General features: G+C 35.4%; 1 protein-coding gene across 2 annotated transcripts in view; it reads right to left on the minus strand.

Annotated features, from left to right (window-relative positions):
* Positions 1-21,356, minus strand: part of Kcnh8 (potassium voltage-gated channel subfamily H member 8) — a 360,225-nt gene that overhangs the window by 202,616 nt on the left and 136,253 nt on the right. For both annotated transcript variants that reach the window (XM_047531744.1, XM_047531743.1), the window contains one exon: positions 21,151-21,282. In XM_047531744.1, coding sequence (XP_047387700.1) covers positions 21,151-21,282 — 132 coding nt within the window. The remainder of the gene's footprint in view (positions 1-21,150; positions 21,283-21,356) is intronic.

Consider the following 21,356-nt stretch of genomic DNA (forward strand, 5'->3'; position numbering starts at 1 on the left):
TCTCTTCTGAAAAAGTCAAAATAAAAATTAATATTTTCAGGCCATGGTGGACTGTGAGTAAGTGAAACTGTGGAGAGTGAGCCTGTGGATAAGAGGGATTATTGTACTTGGATCAATATTCAGTGTTCACAATACCATGAGAGCTGAGTCATTTGACTTATAACACTTCTCCCCAAACCCCTGGTGCTAGTTATAGAACTCAGGGTCTCCCCTAGTTATACCTCTAGTCTTGATATATGATAAATATTTTTATTTTCTACCTGAGTTTTTATTTTGGTTTTGGTTTTCTGGTTTTTTTTTTTTTTTTTTTTTAAGAATTATGTGGGTTTGGAGTTTGCTTTGTTTTTATATGTTTATCACTAATAAAATCCTAATTATTTATCAATTGTGCATAAATTTTCTCTCACTAGGTTTTGATGCCTCAAGTAGAACTAAAATAATAAAAATAATCTTGAAAACTTGCAGAGGCCTCTATCCCATTCTAATCCGGTAGAGTGACTTGCTGAACCCAGGGCATGGTTTCTAGCCTGAGCTGCCCCTTCCTGTTCATCCTGGTTACCATATACTCTCTTGACTGCTATTTTCATTTCCTGAATCTAATGTCTTTCTCTTTTGTAGTTACTGCCTTATTTTGAGGCTCTGGGTTTCTAGTAGATTCCTGAGAGTAGGTACTTGAAGGAGAAATTTTCAGAGGTCTTTCATGTCTTAAAATACTTTTTCTACCCTCCGGTTTGTTGATAATTTGACTCAACATAGATTCTATATTGGATGTTATTCTCATTTAGAATTTTTAAAGCATCACTGTATTGTCTTCTAGCTTCCAATATTGGTCTTGAGAAATTCAAAGTCATTCTGATTCCTCGTCCTTTATAAGTTATTGGGCTCTTTCTTCCCCATCTGGAAGCCAGAGACATCATTGTTTTATTTTCAGTGTCATCATGCCTTGAAATTTCATAGTCTGGAAACTCAGGTCCTTCACTTCTGGGAATCTGACCAACTTGATTTGTTAGATTCCTCTCCCTTCTGACCAGTTTCTCTCTCTCTCCTTTTAATTCAGTTGCTTAACCTCCTAAATTTGTGCTGTTCAAGCTGCTAGCCACATGTAGCTGTTTGCTTTTGCATTTCAAATTCAGTTTCTCAGTCACATTACCCACATTTCAAGTGTTCACTGGCCACACATAGCTAGCGGATACTGAACAGCACAAACATAAGACAGGTTCATCATCATGGAAAGCTCTAGGTCAGGGCAGTCCTTGGGTCCTCCAATGATGAGTTTGTTTCATTTTCTATATTTTTTTCACTGACGATTCCTTGATTTAATATTTCAATCTTCCTACTGGTGGATATATTTTTAAAAATTCATTCGAGCATGCGTGTCAAAAGCCCTTTCTGGTATAGAGTGGATCATCTCCTTGAACAAGTCCTAATGTTGATACGTTTGGAACTTTCCTCCTGATTATTTTGGAAACATTCTTTCAAAGCTTTACTGAGAGAATATGAACTTCTTGGCTGCTAGCTAGCACTCCAGGAGGCAAGTTGAGGAAGAAAACTGAAGGTCTTTATATAAACATGTAAACATTTGAGTATTTTCTCTTTTTTTCAGTACTGCCTGATGTTCTTCAGTCCAGAGACCTTTCAGTTTACCCTCACAAAAAAAAAAAAAAAAAAAAAGAAAAGAAAAGAAAAAGAAAAAAAGAAAGGAAAAGAAAAACCTTAAGTTTTCTGCAAGAAAGTCATATATTACACGATGTGCTTCATGCTAAACATCCCCCTTCACCACTGAGGGATCTGTTTCCCCAGGTGCTGGGCATGCCCTTAGCTGGAAAGATCACCTTGTCCTTGTTTCTGCATTAATTGTGAGGACAACTTACCTGCAGTAATTGGCCAGTATGAGTGTTCAGAAATGTCCAGGTCGCTTGACCAACTTAGGACAATTCTGAAAAGTCATCCCAGCTGGGAGGCCTTTATTGCCACTTTTTCAGAACCTAAGAGCTGCTCAATTCTGCTTCTTTCTTTTCAACACAGATATCGATCCTACTAATTTGGTTTCCTAGGGAACCTCATGGTTTGGGAAGGGCACTGATCTCCTTGCATATATTAGTGGAGGAAATCTGTGCATCTAGATGCTTCTTAAAAATACTTTCAAATTATCTTTGTGTATTGTCACTTCAGAGGAATTTATTCTTGAGCTTTTGGAGGATGCTATGGTGGAAATCCAGTTGCTTCTTTGCTCTTTCCACTGGTGGTTAAGAATTAAGTTTATCACATCTATTAGGTTAGTTTACCTATTCATATCCCTTTATTTCCTTTGGTTTGTCTAATTGCTCTGGATAGAGTTTCAAGGACAATGTTGAATAGAAGTGGTGAAAGAGGGCATCCCTGCCTTGTTCCCGTTTTTAGGGTGAATGCTTTCTGTTTTTCTCCATTTAGAATGATGTCGGCCATGGGCTTAGCATAGATAGCCTTTACAATGTTGAGGTATGTTCTTACTATCCCTATTTTTTCTAGTGTTTTGAGCATGAAGGGGTGCTGTATTTTATCAAATGCTTTTTCTGCATCTATTCAAATAATCATATGATTCTTAACATTAAGTCTGTTCATATGGTGAATTACATTTATTGATTTCCAGATGTTGAACCAACCTTGCATCCCTGGGATGAAATCCACTTGATCATGGTGCACTATCTTTTCAGTATGTTTTGTATATGATTTGCTAAAACTTTGTTAAGAATTTTTGCATCTATGTTCATGAGGAATATTGGTCTGAAGTTTTCTTTCCTTGATGTGTCTTTCCCTAGTAAAGAAAACCTTAAAAGATGGGAAGATCTCCTATGTTCTTGGATAGGCAGAATCAATATTGTCAAAATGGTCATAGTACCAAAAGCACTATACAAATTCAATGCAATTCCAATTAAAATCCCAATAATGTACCTCATAGAAATAGAGAAAGCAATCATGGAACTCATTTGGAAGAATAAGAGACCCAGAATAGCTAAAGCAATCCTTAGCAGGAAGAACAAAGCAGGTGGTATCACAATACTGGATCTTCAACTATACCACAGAGCATTAGTAACAAAAATGGCATGGAATTGGCACAAAAATAGATAGGTAGACCAATGGTACAGAATAGAGGACACAGAGACAAACCCACATAAGTAGAGTTATCTCATACTAGACAAAGGTCCCAAAAACATACAATGGAGAAAAGATAGCCTCTTCAACAAATGGTGCTGGGAAAACTGGAAATCCATAAGTAGCAAAATGAAACTAAACCCCTATCTCTCACCCTGCACAAAACTCAACTCAAAATGGATCAAGGACCTCAGAATTAGACCAGAGACCCTGCACCTAATAGAAGAAAAAGTAGGGACAAATCTTCATCATGTCAGCTTAAGACCAGACTTCCTTAACAGGACTCCCAAAGCACAGGAAATAAAAGCAGGAATCAATAACTGGGACAGATTCAAACTAAAAAAAATTTTCTCAGCAAGCAAAGGAAACAATCAGCAATGTGAAGAGAGAGCCTATAGATTGGGAGAAAATCTTTGCCACACACACTTCACATAAAGCACTAATTTCCAGAATCTACAAAGAACTTAAAAACTTTACACCAAGAATACAAATAACCCAATCCATAAACAGGCTAAGGAAATGAGCAGATACTTCACAGAAAAGGATCTACAAGCAATCAACAGATATATGAAAAAATGTTCAACATCTCTAGTAATAAAAGAAATGCAAATCAAAACTACCTTAAGATTTTATCTCACCCCAATTAGAATATCTATTATCAAGAACACAAGCAACAATAAGTGTTGGCGAGGATGTAGGGAAAAAGATACACTCATACATTCTGGTGGGACTGCAAATTTGGTGCAACCACTATAAAAAGCAGTATGGAGATTCCTCAGAAAACTTGGGATGGAACCACCATTTCACCCAGCTATCTCACTCCTTGGCCTATACCCAAAGGACTTAAAATCAGCATACTACAGTGACACAGTCACATCAATGTTTATAGCAGTTCAATTCACAGAAGATAGATTGTAGAACCAACCTAGGTGACCTTCAACAGATGAATGGATAAAGAAACTGTGGTATTTATATACAATGGAGTATTATTCAGTCATAAAGAAGAATAAAATTATGGCATTTGCAGGTAAATGGATGGAGTTGGAGAATATCATATTAAGTGAAATAAGCCAATCCCAAAAAAACAAAGACTGAATGATTTCTCTTATAAGTGGATGATGATACTAACGGGGATAGGAGGAGGCAAGAAAGGAGGAAGGATGGATTGTATAGAGGAAAATGAGGGGTTGGGGAAGGAAAAATAACAGAATGAGATGAACATCATTACCCTATGTACATGTATGATTATGCAAATGGTGTGACTCTACTTCTCTAGTGTACAACCAGAGAAATGGAAGTTGTACCCCATTTGTGTACATGAATCAAGAAAAAAAAGTTAGTTTACACTCATTTGTTTGTTTCACAGCTTCTAACATTTTGTTGTTAGAGTATTCTCTACTATCTTTGATGTGTGGGTTTATGTTTTTTAAGAATCTGTTCACTGTTTTATAAATATGTGCATTTAATTTGCAAGTTTCCTGGTGTAAACTTTGCATCTAGAACTTCTAACATTTCAATTTGCCAGCCAGATTGCATACTAAATGGAAACATTCACCATTAAAATCTTTTTCTTGCACTAATGCAGAAAACGAGAGTGAAAAGAAAGGAATTTTTTCTCTTGAACTATGATGTGTTCTTGAGATTTAGTATGGGTGGAGTTATGACAGGGCTAGCAATTACAAGATGATATAAAAGACAGTATAGATTAAAAAATAGACATTATCTCAAGGATCATTATGGCTCATGACTTGAATGACAGTTGTAATTATTTTTAACAGTCACCTTGATGGGATAGAAGATATAAAATGCAAGCACTTAAAGGTGATCCTTTCATTAAACTCAGTATTTAGAAGATATAATACAAATTAGTATGTCTGCTCTAGTCTAAGAGGAGTAGAATGTATTTCATGATGGCTTAAAGGAAAATAGAAAATATGATTAGATAGATGGGGTGGATCAAACTTAAGTAATTAGTAAAGTGTAAATATTGTTTCATATGTTTTAGGGTCCATAGAAAACTAATTTCTCTCTTCCAAAAAAGCAGATTCTTCTGCTATCTACTTAAGTGCTTTTTCTGAGAAAATTTTGGGATAATTCGTAAGTAAAAGTATCTCTTGTTAGTAGGACATTTAATGTTAGTTTTCCTCCTTCATAAAGGATTGAAGCATGATAAAATCATCTTCAAAATCAACAAGAGGAAATGAAGTTTTCTGAAAGAATTTCCTCAAAGTCAGGCTTACTATAGAATTCCTTTAAAAATTCACTTAGAGAGGGGAAGTGTGGCATTGTAACAGAGTAAAGCACATTTATTTGGTCTTCCTCATTGGTCTCTGGCGAAGAGTTCCTAAAACGGTTAGAATTTCCTGAGTGATGGGGCAAGAGAATTGTCTTTTTTCTATTTAAACTCTGTCTGAGTTTATACTAATGAAGTGACTTGGAAGATGGAGACTCAGTGCCAGAGGAACTGACCACAGTGTTAGAGAAGTGAAACTTCAGCTTCTCCCTCCCAGGGGAGAGAAAATGGGGAATGAGCTAATCACAATGGCCATTGATTTAATCAATTATGTCTATGTAATGGAACCTCCATAAAAATCCTAAAGTGGGGTTTTGCATGCATGTGCAGAGAAGGTGGTACACCCCAATTCCACGGGCACCCTAGCTCCTGTGCACAGTACCCTTCTGGATTTGTTCACTTGTCTTTTCATCTGTATCCTTTAAAACGTCCTTTATAACAAACCAATAAATGTCAGTGAAGTGTTTCTCTGAGTGTTGTGAGTAGTCACTGCAAAATAATGACAACTGAGGAAGGGATCATGGGAACTCCATATATAACTGAATTAGAAAGAAAAGTGAGTAACCTGAGGCCCATAATTTGTATTTGACATCAGAGGAAGTGGGCAGCCTTGTGGAACTGAACTCTAACCTGTGGATTCTGAGCTAGCTCCAAGTAACTGGTGTCAGAATTGAATGAAATCACTGGATACCCAATGGCAGCCCACAGAAAATTAGAGAATTGCTTGATATGGAAACCCTACACTTTTGATGTTATAACTGTTCTATGAGTAGAGAAGTAATTTTTCCTTTTAGTTGGAAACATCAATGTCTGAAAAACACTTTTCCCTGGATAATGAACCCAGAAATGATGTACTTCTCAGTTCCGCATTTTTTCTGTATTTTCCAAATTTTCCCTAGTTTTACATAAGTGACCATGCAATATGTTTATAGTAGATACAAACTGTCATTGTTTGTATTTTTGATTGCAGTGTGATATTGTGTATATAGTCTTTAATACTGCAATGTAGAGATCTTGTGATAGGAGGTCAGACTCTGAAGCTAAATAAGGTTCAATTCCTAGCCTTTCCAGTTCTTAACTTTGGGATCTTATGTTTCTTAACTTTTGATAAAATTGATAATATTGCCATATTATAAGATTGTCTATGGGATTAATTTGCTAAATATTTGGAAATCATTTAGAAGGATAAATCATTCACAATAAAAACTAAATAAATGTTAGACATTATTTTTATTCCAAAAAATATTTAAGGTAGCTTTATATATGTAATGATTTTAAGAAAATTAAAATTTAATTTTTTACTTGAAATTAATTTGAAAATTAAATTTCTAAATATTAATGTATATCAGAGGTCCAGAGTCCCTTATGGTAAGTGAGCATGTTTTTCTGTTTTCTAAACTACAGAAATCAATTACAGCTGCATGACAAAAATACTACCACGTAAGAACTTGAGTTTCTCCTACTGAGTTATAGACAAACAGATCAATCGCTAGAGAAAGTCGTAATGCTTTTGAAGTTAACCATATTTCTCTGACTTCTTTCTCTATTTATCAACTTGCCCCATGGTGAGTCTTCCTATAGTCAATGAATTCATCCCAATTTAGAATCATTTAAAAACCAGTTCCCTTATTTTGCCATTCTTATTTAATATCTGCATATATTTCATTTTAATTTTACCTCTATATACTCATTTATTTTTAGATAATTTTAATAATATCTATACATTGATTATATGTTCTAATATATATTAAGATAGCAGTTTTTCTTTAAAAAGTTATTTGTGTATCATTGAAAGTCACAGTATATATTAGTAGCAATATTCATGACTTTTACTACTGTTTGGGAAACATTAGATTAGAAAATTATACTTTGACACATTCACATTGAAGCATATTTTTAATTTGGAAATAAAATTTCTAATTTGGAAATAAAAATTGTATTTCCTTGTTAAAATGGAAAAACAAAGGAAATTTCAAGGAGCACACAGCCATTAAAATCAAATCATTTCTACTCAGCTCAAATAGCTGCTTCTTTTCATTTTGTTTTAATTTTTTAATAATTTTAACTGATACACAAAAACCTAAAAGTTGTACATATTAGTAAGGTACCATGTATGCAACATTCCACATTAGGTATGCATCATGTAGCCATTGCCAGTCACAGGGACATTGGGTCATATGGTACTCTTTTTTCCATCCTGTCTAGCAAATCAGATTTGTTGGATTTTTTTCCCCTCACTACTATCATTTATTATTCTTACAAATTAAAATTATGTTTTTTAACTCTAGAGATGATTATGATTACACAAGAATAATAGTCACATGGAAAAACACCAACAAATGCCAGAAAAATACACACTTTTCTTTCATGTAGGTGGTGGATAAAATTCCTATCTACAATTCTAGTAATGGCTACCCAGAGAAAATGACCAGTTAGTAGTACATCTGGAGAGCTTGATAAGCATCCTTGACTCTCAGGCTTTCATATTGGCCCATTGTTGCCAATGAGATCACAGGATCAAGGAGAGGATTCTGTAAAGCTCTTGAGATAACTCCCTTCACCATTTTCTGTTTTTGATTATGTGTGAAGTTTTAAATACCCTCCACTTCCTTCCTACTCACCAGTAGCCAGCATATTCCTGAGAACTTTGCTGGAGAATTGAAAGTCAATTTTTTAGATGTACCTCAATAGACCTAAGTTTGGGGACTTTTTGAAGTAATATGCCTTCAAAGAAGATAATGACAGAATATTAATAGGAATAATTTCCAAAATAATACTAACTTAATCAATTCTTCCTTTCAACACAAAGCTAGCCTACCTATTCAGAAATCACTAAGGACATGGCTTAGGTTTCTGTATTTATGTTGTAATGTATGTAAATAAGCTGTTAAATAACTTGTTAACTTGTAATATCAACAATGTATTATTAAGGTTTTGCTGAAATCCTATTGCAAGGTGGAACACAGTTGGAGTCCCAGTTGGGTTCTGTGATTTCATTAGTTCCTTGAGCTCACAGTATGGTACCCTAAACATGTGGGAGAATGCATACTTGAAAAATCAAACCAGATCTCTCAACCATTCTTTTGGCTACTTCTTGGTAATATGCTCTAGTGTGATAAGGACTCCACCAAAACTTCCTTTCTATGGTAAGTGTGGTTCATTTCTCTTCAATGCTATTGGGTCCATATCCTAGAGGTCATGTTATTCAGAACCATTTTCTTGAGAGATTGACATTCTCAGGTGTTTTTCTCATGCCACACTATAATTTACTTTCAGATTCCACCTGGAATTTGCAAACGTTTTTCTACCTTTGCACTAAGATGGCATTAATAAATAAACTATTTTGCATCTGATATTCTTGATATATTCTACTTGTAATTTTTGTAAAAGAATCATCACTTTTCTTCATTTGTTAATAGAAGTTTCTCCTCTTCTTTTTAATACTGCACTTTCTTGCCTCTTCTACTACTTTATTTCATTCTATTATTTATGATTTCTCACATTCTTAAAAATTCCTCATATGCCGTCTACATCTCAGATTATGACTGGGATTGCTACTTCAACATCCTTTTTTCCAAGTTTTTAAAAAATAGTTATTATAGATTGATTCCATATAGTCACAACGTTCTGTTCTTAATGCTATTCAGTCGACTCCTTGGTGTGTCATACTCTAGCTGAAATTCTGGGATCAAAAGTAAATCAGGGGGCTGGGGAGATAGCTCAGTCCGTAGAGTGCTTGCCTTGTAAGCACAAGGCCCTGGGTTCAATCCCCAGCATCCAAAAAAAAAAAAAAAAAAAGTAAATCAGGGGAGTGAAGGGAGGGGGAGGGTATGGAGAAGGAATGACAGTAGAGTGAAACAGACATTATTATTACCTCATGTACATGTATGAACTCATGACTGATGTGATCCTGCAATATGTATAATCAGAAAAATGAGAGATTACACTCCATTTATGTATGATCTATCAAAATGCATAATGCATTCTACTGTCATGTACAACTAGTTAGAACAAATAAAATTAACAGCTCACAGTCTAGAATGGGGAAAAACAAAATTAGAAAATAAGAGCACAAACCAATGTGCTCAGAAACGCCATTTATAATTTCTGAAGTTTTTCAACAATATCATCAGTCAATGTAACAGCTTTCTAGTGAATATATATTCAGCTCACCTCCCATCTGCATAAACACTCTTCATGTGAATATTTGCTATGAAATGTTAATATTTGGGAAAAATTTTATTCTCTAAATTGGAAAGCAGTTTCCTAATTATATGTATTTCCCCTAGGAACTGAAAGGTATAATTTTAAAGATCAAATAAAATCAAGTTAATGTATCTATGTGATTGTAAAAGATTGAAGGAATTTCACGAACATTTCAGAAGATACTCCTAATACTTTTACATTGTCTGTGAGCATCCCTGGCTTTCAAGCTTTCACACTGGCCCCTTGATGCCAATGAGGTCCCCTGATCCCAGGGAGGATTCTTGAAGGCTCTTGTGATATTTACCCCTAATACTTTCATATTGTCTATAAGTCAAATTGTTCTCTACAATATGTATCAAAGGAGTTACTGAAAAGCCAGGTGGAATTCTGGAGATACCCACTGTGGCAATATGCAGGATTGGCCAATGATGATTCCTGGACATTTTTCCTACTGCTGTCTGAAAACAAGCTAACTGGGATGGAAAGCTCATTTTTTACTAAGGCAAGCGGGCAGAAACTAAACTCAAGATCCCCTGAATCTGGGGAACCAATCTCTCCCGCTCAGGGCACTCAGTGTCTTCCAGGACTTTTCCAAAGAGCTAACACCTATTCTCATAGGACACAACAGTCTGTCCCCGACCACACACACACACAGTGGCAATGCCATTTCCACACTAACCCCCATGAAGTGAGAAGCAAAAAGGGGGCCTACTCCACCCCCTTCTGCCCACTGAAACACAAACCCACAATGTGTCCTGCCAGTCCCAAGCATGCCTCTCTTACAGTATGCTGGGAGGTCAAAGGTAATAGGCGCCTAGATATTTCTGACATGGTTTCCAGTCTGTTATTCATGATGGTAGCACAACAGCTACAATCCCTGAGCTTAAAATACTCCTTAATAACAATGTCTAGGTGACTCCTGCTGGTGCATGTCACCAAGAATGTGTATCCATACAGGGAATCAAGTTATATGGCTTTTTTTGATGCTCAGCATGAACAATCTTACAATTCCATATTCACCTGGTGTTTTAATAAATTGATCATACAATTCAACTTTTTAAAATGCTAAATTTACCCCAAAAAGTGGGGTTAAAACCACGTTCCATTCTTGAAGTCATAAAATTAGGAATATATGTTATAAAAAATCAGACTGAAAAGGTATTCGCTTGATAAAGTTTTTGTTTGCAGATCACAAGCTACTGACCAATGGAACAAATTCAGTGCACAGGTATATTGTGATGGGCAGCAGAATATTTTAAATTTTTCTTTAAAATGGAATGACCAGTGAAGCATGTCATATCTTTTATGCCTCAGTCCCTCTGATGGTCTATGGAAATATTTTTTCTCATGACTTTATCCCTTCATCTCTAATGGCAAAAATCCAAAGTATTCTTTAAAAAAAAAAAAAAACATGTAGTTCAATAAAATTCTATGAAATAAAATACTTCAAGCATCTTTAGGGGCTCTTCTGTTATGATTTCATGACATATTTTATAAAGAATTAATTACAAATTTCTTGAAGACAGAAATCTATCTCCTGGGATATAGTATCAATTTCTACCCTGATACTCTCCTCAGGCAGCCACTTTTTGTTAGGATTTTTGCATGTGTTTCTTCTATTGTTGTGAACAACAATGATCACAACAAAATCAGAATATTTAGCAAGTGAAAGGAACATTATTACAATGTTCCATATTCAAAATTAAAATATAAAGGACATAAAATCATCTCAGATTTAATTAATATCTGATCAGTGGATTAATATCTGTACTTAAGAATATTTTTATATTTTTTCAATAAATGATTTAAAGTGTCTTTAAAAATGTGACCAAATTGAGAATTTCAGAAGCCGAAAGACAAACAGGAGTGTCAATAAGAACCAAAAAAATGAAAGAACCACAGAGATTCTATTTGAATTGAAAGGGTCATTTGACACCAGCAGTAAGAACACATTCTGAGAGGGAGGAGACTTAGGTAAACACACATCAAATGAAACAGAACACAATCATAAATCATCAGATTGTACCCCTGAGACAGACAGCTTTCATTATTATTATATGATTATTTTAAAACAGCAAGTTTATTTCTGAATAGTCAACTTTCCTAAATTGGGTATCATTTATGCATTCATAGAGTTATCCATCCTACCAAATATTTATTGAGCACTTACTATGTGTCAGACATTTACTTTATCAGTGTTGGAGATATAATCCTGAACAAGAGAGACAAAGACTGCTCCCTGATGAAGCTTAAAGTTTAATGAAGCAGAGAACAATGAACAGAAACCGAATTTTGAAAAAGTGGTTCAAATAGGTGTAAATGCTGGGAAAACAATGAACAGGGTAATGTGATAGTGTGCCTGGGGTTGGGTTACTTTAGTCTAGATGGTCATGTATAAGATTTTCATAGCTGTGACCAAAGAACCTAAGATAAGAACAACTTAGAGGAGGAAAAGTTTATTCGGGCTCATGTTTTCAGAATAGCTGGCTGTCTCCACTGCTCTGGGTTTGAGGTGAGACAGAACATCGTGGAGGAAAAGGCATGGTGGAAGAAAACTGCTCAGTTCATGTTTGAGGAGAAGGGAGGAACTAGGTGGACAAGATTTAATCCACAAAGGCACATCCCCAGTGACCCACCTCCTTCAGCCACATCTCACCTACTTACAGTTACCATCCAGTACAGTAGTTCTTTCAAATTATTAATCCATTAAATAGATTAACCCACTGATTAGATTACAGTTCTCATAATCTAATTGTTTCATCTCCAAAAATTTTTACATGAGCAGTATCTTTTGGTGAACACCTCATATTCAAAACATAATGCCAGGGAAGACCTTGAAGGTGTACATGTGAGTCACCTGGGCATCTTGTCAAAATGAAAATATTGTGATTTGAAAGCCTGAGACTCTTCATTTTTAATAAACTCCCATATGGTGCAGATCTGTAGGACCTATGGAACACACTTTGAATAATAAGGAGTTTAAGAAAAGGGAATGGCAAAAAGGATTGGGGTAGGATTGTTTCATTGATAAATACATGTGGGGGCTTGGGGAGGAACTGAAAAAAGTTTAGCCTTCTGTTCATTTCATTTTCAATTTTCTTCCATCTATTTCATAGGTAGCCCTGGAATATGGTGGAAAGATATGAACTCTGAGAACAGACTGTCCTGGGCTTCAGTCCTTTATCTGCTTCTTCACAACACTGAGGCTTTGAGTAGTGAACTGACTCACCCTCCCTGTTCTACGTTGTAGGATACATAGATAATTAGTCTGACATATAGAAAATAATAAATACTTAATAGATTGATAGGTATTCTAGATTGACTGACACAACCTCATTTCCATATCTTTTTTTCTTCTGCCTATTTTACCCCTATTTAAGGGGCAAAAAGCTTATAAAACAAACCAAAGAACTGACTTCCCAGAATCTCTTGCAGGTAGAAAATGATGTGCTGATGGGTAGGGGGGTGGGTGGGGGTAAGGTGGCTGATACGTTTTTCTTAAAACAAAAGCAAAGCTTCATATGAAAAATACTTTGCCCTTTGTCCATCACTTCTCTCACTGTCCACACCCAGAGTGCCTTCTAGAAGGGCAACAGGCAGGTTACAACCATGAGTGACAAACATGAGGATGAAAAACTGCCTGTGAAGGACAGCAGAGCAGAAAGATTAGAAGACCCTGAGCAACCCCACCAGTACTACAGAGGCACTGTTTCAACCACCAGCTGCTCTTCCCCAGACTTTTTAAAATCTGAGAAAAATAAGCTCTTACTATTCAAACTTGCATTAGTAGGGTTTCAGGTTCTTGTAACTAAATGCAATGCAGACCTAATTATTTAGTAAAGCTATTCATTATTATTATTTTTTCTGAAGTAGCAGCTAGAGGCAGCAGATGCAATATGAAACTTTTGTCAGTATATTTGACTGATAGCTCCCTGCTGCTTGCCAAAAGTTAAAATACCAAGAAATGCCATCGCACTTGAATCCTGATTTGGATTACCACTGAAGATTATATGAAAAACTTTGCATATCAACCCCTAAATTCTCAATACAAATTTGAAGAGTCCACTTTTTTAGAAATTATAATTAAGATTCTCCCATTCCATGATATCTAATGATGTTGTTGTCACATCATAAATAACCCAGTGTTACCCATCATCTCAAAAGCAGATCTGGAACACTCTACAAGAAATAAACAAAAATAACTGCATTGGGCCCTGTGCCTGGAAAAACAAGGCACATATTATACTCAACTGGTTTGAATGGAAAACTAAATTAGCATAATGAGGGAGCTGCTGTGAAAGAATTTTGGAAGTTGAAACACATACAATTGAGTGCAGAGGTTTACACCAAAAATACAAAGACCCCAATCAATAAATGGGCCAAGGAACTGGACTGACACTTTACAGAAGACATACAGGTGATTAATAAATATACGAAAAAGTGTTCAACATCTCTAGTAATTAGAGAAATGCAAATTAAAACAACTCTAAGATTTCATCTTGTTTCAATTAGAATGGTTATTATCAAGAACACAAACAATAATAGATGTTGGTGTGGATGTGGAGAAAAGGCACACTTTTACATTGCTGGTGAAGTTGCAAATTGGTGCAGCCACTCTGGAAAGCAGTGTGGAGAATCCTCAGAAAACTTGGAATGGACCCACATTTTGACCCAGTTACCCACTCTTTGGTTTATACCCAAAGGACTTAAAATTAGTATACTACAGTAATGCAGCCACATCAATGTTTATAGCAACTCAATTCACAATAGCTAGATTGTGGAACCAACCTAAATGCTGTTCAGCTGAGGAATGGATAAAGAAACTGTGGTATATATACACAAGGGAATGCTATTCAGCCATAAATAAGAATAATATCATGGCATTTGCAAATAATGAATGAAATTAGAGAATATCATGCTAAGTGAAATAAGTCAATCCCAAAAAAGCAAAGGCTGAATGTTTTCCCTGATAAGTGGATGATGATATATAATGAGGGTGGGGTAGTGTGGGGTGAGAGAAAAATGGAGGAATTTTAGATTATGTAGAAGGAAATGAGAGGGAGGGGGTATGAAAAATGGTGGAATGAGACAGACATCATTACCCTATGTACATGTATGATTACACGAATGATATGAATCTACATCGTGCACAACCATGGAAACGAAATGATGTACCCTATTTGTGTACAGTGAATCAAAATGCAAACTGTAAAAAATAAATAATAAAAAAAAATTAAAAAAAGAAGTTTGAGCACTGGTGCATAAGTGAAGATCCCTTAATACAATTAATAAGAAAGACTGTGTCTATTATGTGCAAGACACTGGAAGAAATGCAACAGGAAAAGGTGAAAAAAGAGAAGTCTAGTACATCAGTACAAGAAGAGTGAGATGGGAGAAGAAAGCAGCTAAGCACAGATGGTCTAAGAAGGATGCTCACTATGAGCTTAGGTGACTTGGGGAAACCTGCCCATGAAGAAAACAGGCAGGGTTCTCATGATGAATAAGGGTGACAGAATCCAAATGAGGCAAAATCTGACGACCTGGGTGTGAGCTTTATTCCTGAGAGTGAACAGGCCAGTTTGGCTTGTCCAGAGGTTTCAATCAGATTATAAGGTCAGAAAGTGGTTTTAAGGGACCCTGCCAGTTAATTCTTGACTAATTTGAAATTAAAATCTGCCTACCATGAGCTAAGAGCACATGACAAAGGACTACATTGGTTTTCCTTAATGTTAACAAAGTACTGGCCCCAAATGTCAGAAAGTTAGTAAAATTTTTACTATAGAAACTGCCTGGTTTTTGTTCCCACCACTCATAAAACTGCTTTGTAGTAGCAATCTAGTGATCTTTCAAAGACAAAATTAAGTGGGCACATCTGTCTTCATCTTGCTTAACTTCTCCACAGCTTTTGACTCTCTAATCTCTCACCATTATTTCTCTGTCTTTTTTTCTGATATTCTCCCCCTGGTTCCTCAAATGTTAGCATACTCTAGGATCCTACCCTTGGTTCCCTTCTCTCCATTCCTCTTGAAGCTACTGTTGGTAGCCCTCAAAATCTCATCCATGCCATTTTGTGAATCACCATCAATACACTGATGGCTTCCAAATTTATGTCTTCAACCCATTATTCTCTCTTGAACTCCTGATCCACCTGTCTTTCCACACGTCTCTAGGATGTGCACAGACACCTCAAGAGATGCATCCAATATTGAGTTCATTAATGACCTTGGAGGCTTGTTTCTCTTCTGAATAAAAGTTGCATTAATCACATGTTTGCTAAAGCTGCTATAACAACAGCACAAACTGGATGACCTCAAACATATGAATTTATTTTGTCACAGTTGTGGAAGAAAGAAGGTCAAGATCCAGGAGTTGGCAGGGTGAGATTCTTGAGAACTCTCCCCATGGTTTATGAATGGCTGTCCTGTGCATATGGCTGGTCTCTACTGCACATGCTGGGTGGCTCTCTAAGTCCTGATTTCTTCTTTTAAGGGCACCAGTCAGACTAGATGAGGACCCACCTGAATGACTTCCTTTTAACTTATTTAATTCTTTAAAAGCCTTATCTCCAAACCTACAGTCACAAACTGAACTGTTGTGGACTGAGGCTTCAATGAATGCATTTGGGCTGGAGGGACACAATGCAGTTAATAAAATCCCTTAAACAGTAAACCTGGAATTCATCAAGTCCTCATTCCCTCCATTTCCCACTGTCAAGGCAGGCTGTTCTAACTCTGAAGTACACTTACATCCACATCACCTAGACTCCTTAGAATGGCATAAAAGATCTTGAAGATAGAAGCCTGACCTGCCTATCTAGGGTTGAACTTCAATTCCCTTTTATATTCTTCTTCTGAACAAAAAAGTCCACTACTTGCTATTCTGTCACATGAAATTAACATCCTTCAATCATATTCCCTTCAATCATATTCCACTTATCTTTCAAGATTTGCTTCAGTATTATTCTCCCTGTGAAGTTCTCCTTGACTCCGCTCCAATTCATACTGCTCTCGACCAATCCTGTTCCCTCGTCCGGGAAGAGTTTATCATCTTTGCCATTCTTGCAATTGCTGGATCTATGTCATCCATTCCCTCATAAGCACTTTAAGGCCAGGGGTTATGGGGAAAAGAATGCAGTTTCTGTAACTTGATCGTATGAGTATAAATCCTAGGGTTAGAATTTTTTACTATATTAACTTTGTCAAGTACTGAAGTTCATGGGACTAAGAACAATATTTCATAGGATTATAATGAGCAATAAACAAAGCAGTAAATGAACCCAAGTAAGACACTTATCATGAAGCACAGACTCAATACAACTAGCTAGTTTTATAAAACATATAGAATATAGCAATAAAGCATATTCTGTATGCTCTGTGCATAAGATTTCCATTTAGCATTTCTTATTAATCCACAACAAATGTAGAATATATGTGTGTGTGTGTGTATATAATTTTACTGATGACAAGTACTTGCCAAAGCATAATAACCAACATGTAGTAGAACCAGGATTTGAGCTGAGGTTCAGATGATCCAAAATATACTGTTTCTGTTTTGACATCTCCAAATGCTAACCCAATACTGAAGGCAGGGTAGTGTGCTCAATTAATATTTGTTGAATTATTTAATCATTATAATTATATTAAATTTTAAATATAATTTCTAAAAAATTATCTACTTAATTTTATTTAATTGCATTTCAATTAATTAAATTAGTTTATTTAGAATTGTTCACTTTTCAGGCCTGAGAAATTTTTTGCTAATTTTTCCCCCTTTTGAGGATCTTTGTGACCAGACAGACTCTGCTATTCCAGCTATTTATACTATGTATATTAAGAAGCTACTGGGTCTGTCTTTCTTTCCCTTTCTTTCTTCCTTTCTTTTTTGAGACCTTTAACTAGCAGACAAAACTTCAGATCAGTGAGAAAATCTCAGTTGACAAGTTGGTTGATATACTGACTCAAAATTTATATAAAAATATATCTTATGGATAGGGAAAAATGCTAACAGTATTATATTAAATTCATTCAGCCAAGTAATGCTAGATATGGACATAGAAGTTAGTTGTTACCACTCTACATATTTTTTCTTCTTTTTTTAGAATGGAAGTATAATATGCCAAAAAAGGGAGAGTATTTTTTTTTATTCATTTTTTTGGTATTAGGGATCGAACCCAGAGACACTTAGCCATTGTGCCACATCCCCTGCCCCCTTTTTATTTTTTATTTTGAGACGGCGTTTTACTAAGTTGCTTACAGTCTCCCTAAGGTGCTGAGGCTAGCTTTGAATTTGTGATCCTCCCGCCTCAGCCTCCTGGGCTGCTGGGATTACAGGCATGCACCACCACACCTGGCAAAAGGTAAAGTATTTTACAAAGTGGTAAAATCCACCAGATTTCTCTCTCTCACACAAATGAATGTGAGAACATACATCAGATGACCAATTGAAAGCTTCTGCAGGTACAAATAGTATTTTGCATTTTGTGCTAATCTTTCATGAGTGCTGTTTATTAACAGAAAATCTTTATTGTGTTTCATACTTTGTTATTAGCCTTTCCTATTAAATGTTTTTCTTCATTTCAAATACAACCCAAAACAACACAGAGATTAACAACTAAAGTGTTCTGCCACTGAGCTACATCCTCAATCCTTTTAATTTTATTCTGAGGCAGGGTCTTGCTAAATTGTTGAGGCCGGCTTTGAACTTGGTATTCTCCTGTCCCATCCTCCTGAGTAGCTGGGATTACAGATGTGTACCACCATGCCTGGCCAACTAAAGTATTTTTTAAAAAAAAATATAAGTTCACACAATTTGTATCTATCAAAAAAAGTTCATAGGAGCTTCTGTAGGGATTAATTTAATTAACACAAACCTTATTTATATTACTTGGATGAACTTCAGTGATGGAGTACAGGATCAAGTCAGGCCACACGCTCATTTAGAGTTTTCTGGTGCTATGACACAATAGTGCTCCATTTACAGAAGAAATTTTTAATGATTTTTAAATGTTTATTTAAAGTTCTAAAAATACCACCCACATATTAAGGTGTGTCTTCCCTGTAAGATATGCTATCAAATGGTGTTTTCGTCTATTAAATAGCTAAACATTAAAAAAAAGAGAAAAAAATCTGGTTTTTTTAATGATCATTTTACAACAATGCTAACTTACCATAGTCACTTAGCCTTTCTAAAAAATACTATATACTTTTATGGGACATATATGAGGTCACATTAGAGAAAAGATGTTTTTGAACATTCAAATCTATTAGAAATAAAACTTAATTTTATATGAGATAATAGTCATTTGAGGAACAAAGTCATGAAACTAAAAATGATTTATAAGTTTTACTAGCAGATATGTTGTTTTTTTAAATCGCATTTTGCATAATATAATTTTTAAAGTTTGCCATTTTTCATTAAATCTTGCAAGAAATGGTCTTTAGAGTATACACGTTTCTTCTGGGAAAATGGTACTATTATCGAGCACATTTTAATATATTTTAATACAAATGTAAAACTCATTTTTAAGATGAAATGAGGAATTATTATGATTGTCATTAGTTGCTCAGACTTCTAATACATGCCCTTCGCTCCTAAATGGCAGGTACAATCTTTCACATTCAAGTGGCTCGCTAGTCTAACATGCTATCCTCTCTTCTTCACTCAGTTCATCTCAGGGAGAGAGGGAGAATTTAACCCCCTGCCTTTGAAAGGGGAGAGGGGCAGGTATAATGTGGTGCCTTTTTCCTTTTTTTTAATTTATTATTTTTTTTTATTTTAAAGGGAGCAGTTGCCTTGGACCTCGGGGCTCCTTACTTCTTGGGGAGCTGTTGTCTGCCCCTATTCAGCTTTTGACTGATGGGCCCCTCTGCCTAATATGGAGTTCCTGAGGAGGAAACTCATTTGCCTCTAGAAATATGCCACTTTCTGTTTTATTAGTTTCATCAGAAGTAAGGGTGGTATTTTGCACTCTAATCTGCCTTACTCCTTTTCCTTTCTCAGTTGATTCAGAACCTCGGTAGTAAAAAGGGGTGATTTTGCGGAGCCCTTTCAAGCCTCAGTGTAAAGGCACACTTTACTCCTTTTATCCATTGCAGTCTGTCAAAATGGCGATTTCTCCCCTATCAACAGATGTGAGGGAAATAAGACAAAGGTGATTAAATAACTTGTGTAATTAAACATGTCTTTCATGTTCAAAGCAAGTCAATTAAAGGTGGATTAAACTGCCCCCTTCAAAGCTGGGAAGGGGAAAAACACCAAATATTTCCTTCTGAAGATAGTTTTCTATTTCTACTTGTCCACACATCTATGTAAATATACAAAGCGTGTATATACACATACACATATATATATATACACACTTACTATATGAATAATTTTATTCAAAGAATCCTTACCTTTTGTATTCTTCTATTCCAAAGAAAACAGAAAAAAACAGACTGCATGCACTGATTTCCTATTATCTTTGTGGAACTGACATTGGACAGGTTTTGACACTTGTTCTAATACCCAAGTAATTACCATATGAGTCTGTTCTTCTCTTATATATTTAAAATATGCCACGGTTTCATGCAAATATGCAGAAAAAGCCATACATTTGCAAAGATTTCAAGTGACAGAGTGGGGGCACCAAATTATGACAGTTCTTCATTTGGGTTGTCATTTCAAAAGACATAATATATTTTAAACACTCACACACATTTTTAAAAAGAGGTAAAAAGTCCATTCCTAAAAAGCCATAGCTGTGGAAATGTCAAGTAGCTAGTTCTAATAAAGAACTCACTACACAGGAAATCAATACAAGAAAAATAGCTTTTTCTCTAGTTAGTGTAACACCTACTCTACTGCTTTTTAAAATAAAGAGTATCAGCATTTTTAGTGTTGATTTTTGTTAGTTTATAGGAAATGCTGGCAATTTCTTTGCAAGCTATAAACAGAAGATAGAAAGTAAGCAACATAAACACAGGATGAATCCTTTAAAGATAGTTGCAAAGCTTGTTTTTCAAACGTAACTATTATACTGTTATGTATTAGAAGGCACAGAATACACATTTGTTTGCAACATTTCATTTTAACAACCACTACATGAGAGTTCTTAATGTCATATGTAAAATAAAATTTTGTACTTCTATGTTTTGAGTTGTGGCACTTTCCATGAAACAAGAGACATATTTTTAATCACATTATTTTAACTTCACTTATCCTATCAATTCTTTTTGTGTAATAAAATGAGGTGGTGTGAATCTTTATATTGAGATGAATTGTTTTCTCATCTTCATCCTAGTTACAGAGAAATACAAACTTCTGGTTTTTGTCAAATGAGTCTCTATTACAAAGATGTAAATGCATGAGAGTCTCTGTGATTTTGGAATATGCACCAAATACTGACTGCTAACAGTTATGAATATTTATCAGTTGCGGTTATTAAAAAGGCAATCTTTTTTTCCCCCTTCTCAAGTTTTTGAGTAAACAATTTCAAAACATTACTCCATCTGTCAATGTTTTCTGAAAACAGCACAAACCTTCTTTTTTATCTTCTGGAGTAATCTTCACTTTTGTATCTGTTATATCTTTGAATGAGGCCAGAAAAAGTACCACATCTCCTTTCTCATTCTTTATAGGAACAATGTCCAGTAGGCACCAAAATGGAGAACCTGCAATGGTAATAAAAATATAAATCAACCACTGCCTCCTGTTTTTTTCTATTAAAAAAACCCAACCGTTAATA

Source organism: Sciurus carolinensis, chromosome 17 (genome assembly GCF_902686445.1).
Source record: "Sciurus carolinensis chromosome 17, mSciCar1.2, whole genome shotgun sequence".
NCBI lineage: Eukaryota > Metazoa > Chordata > Mammalia > Rodentia > Sciuridae > Sciurus > Sciurus carolinensis.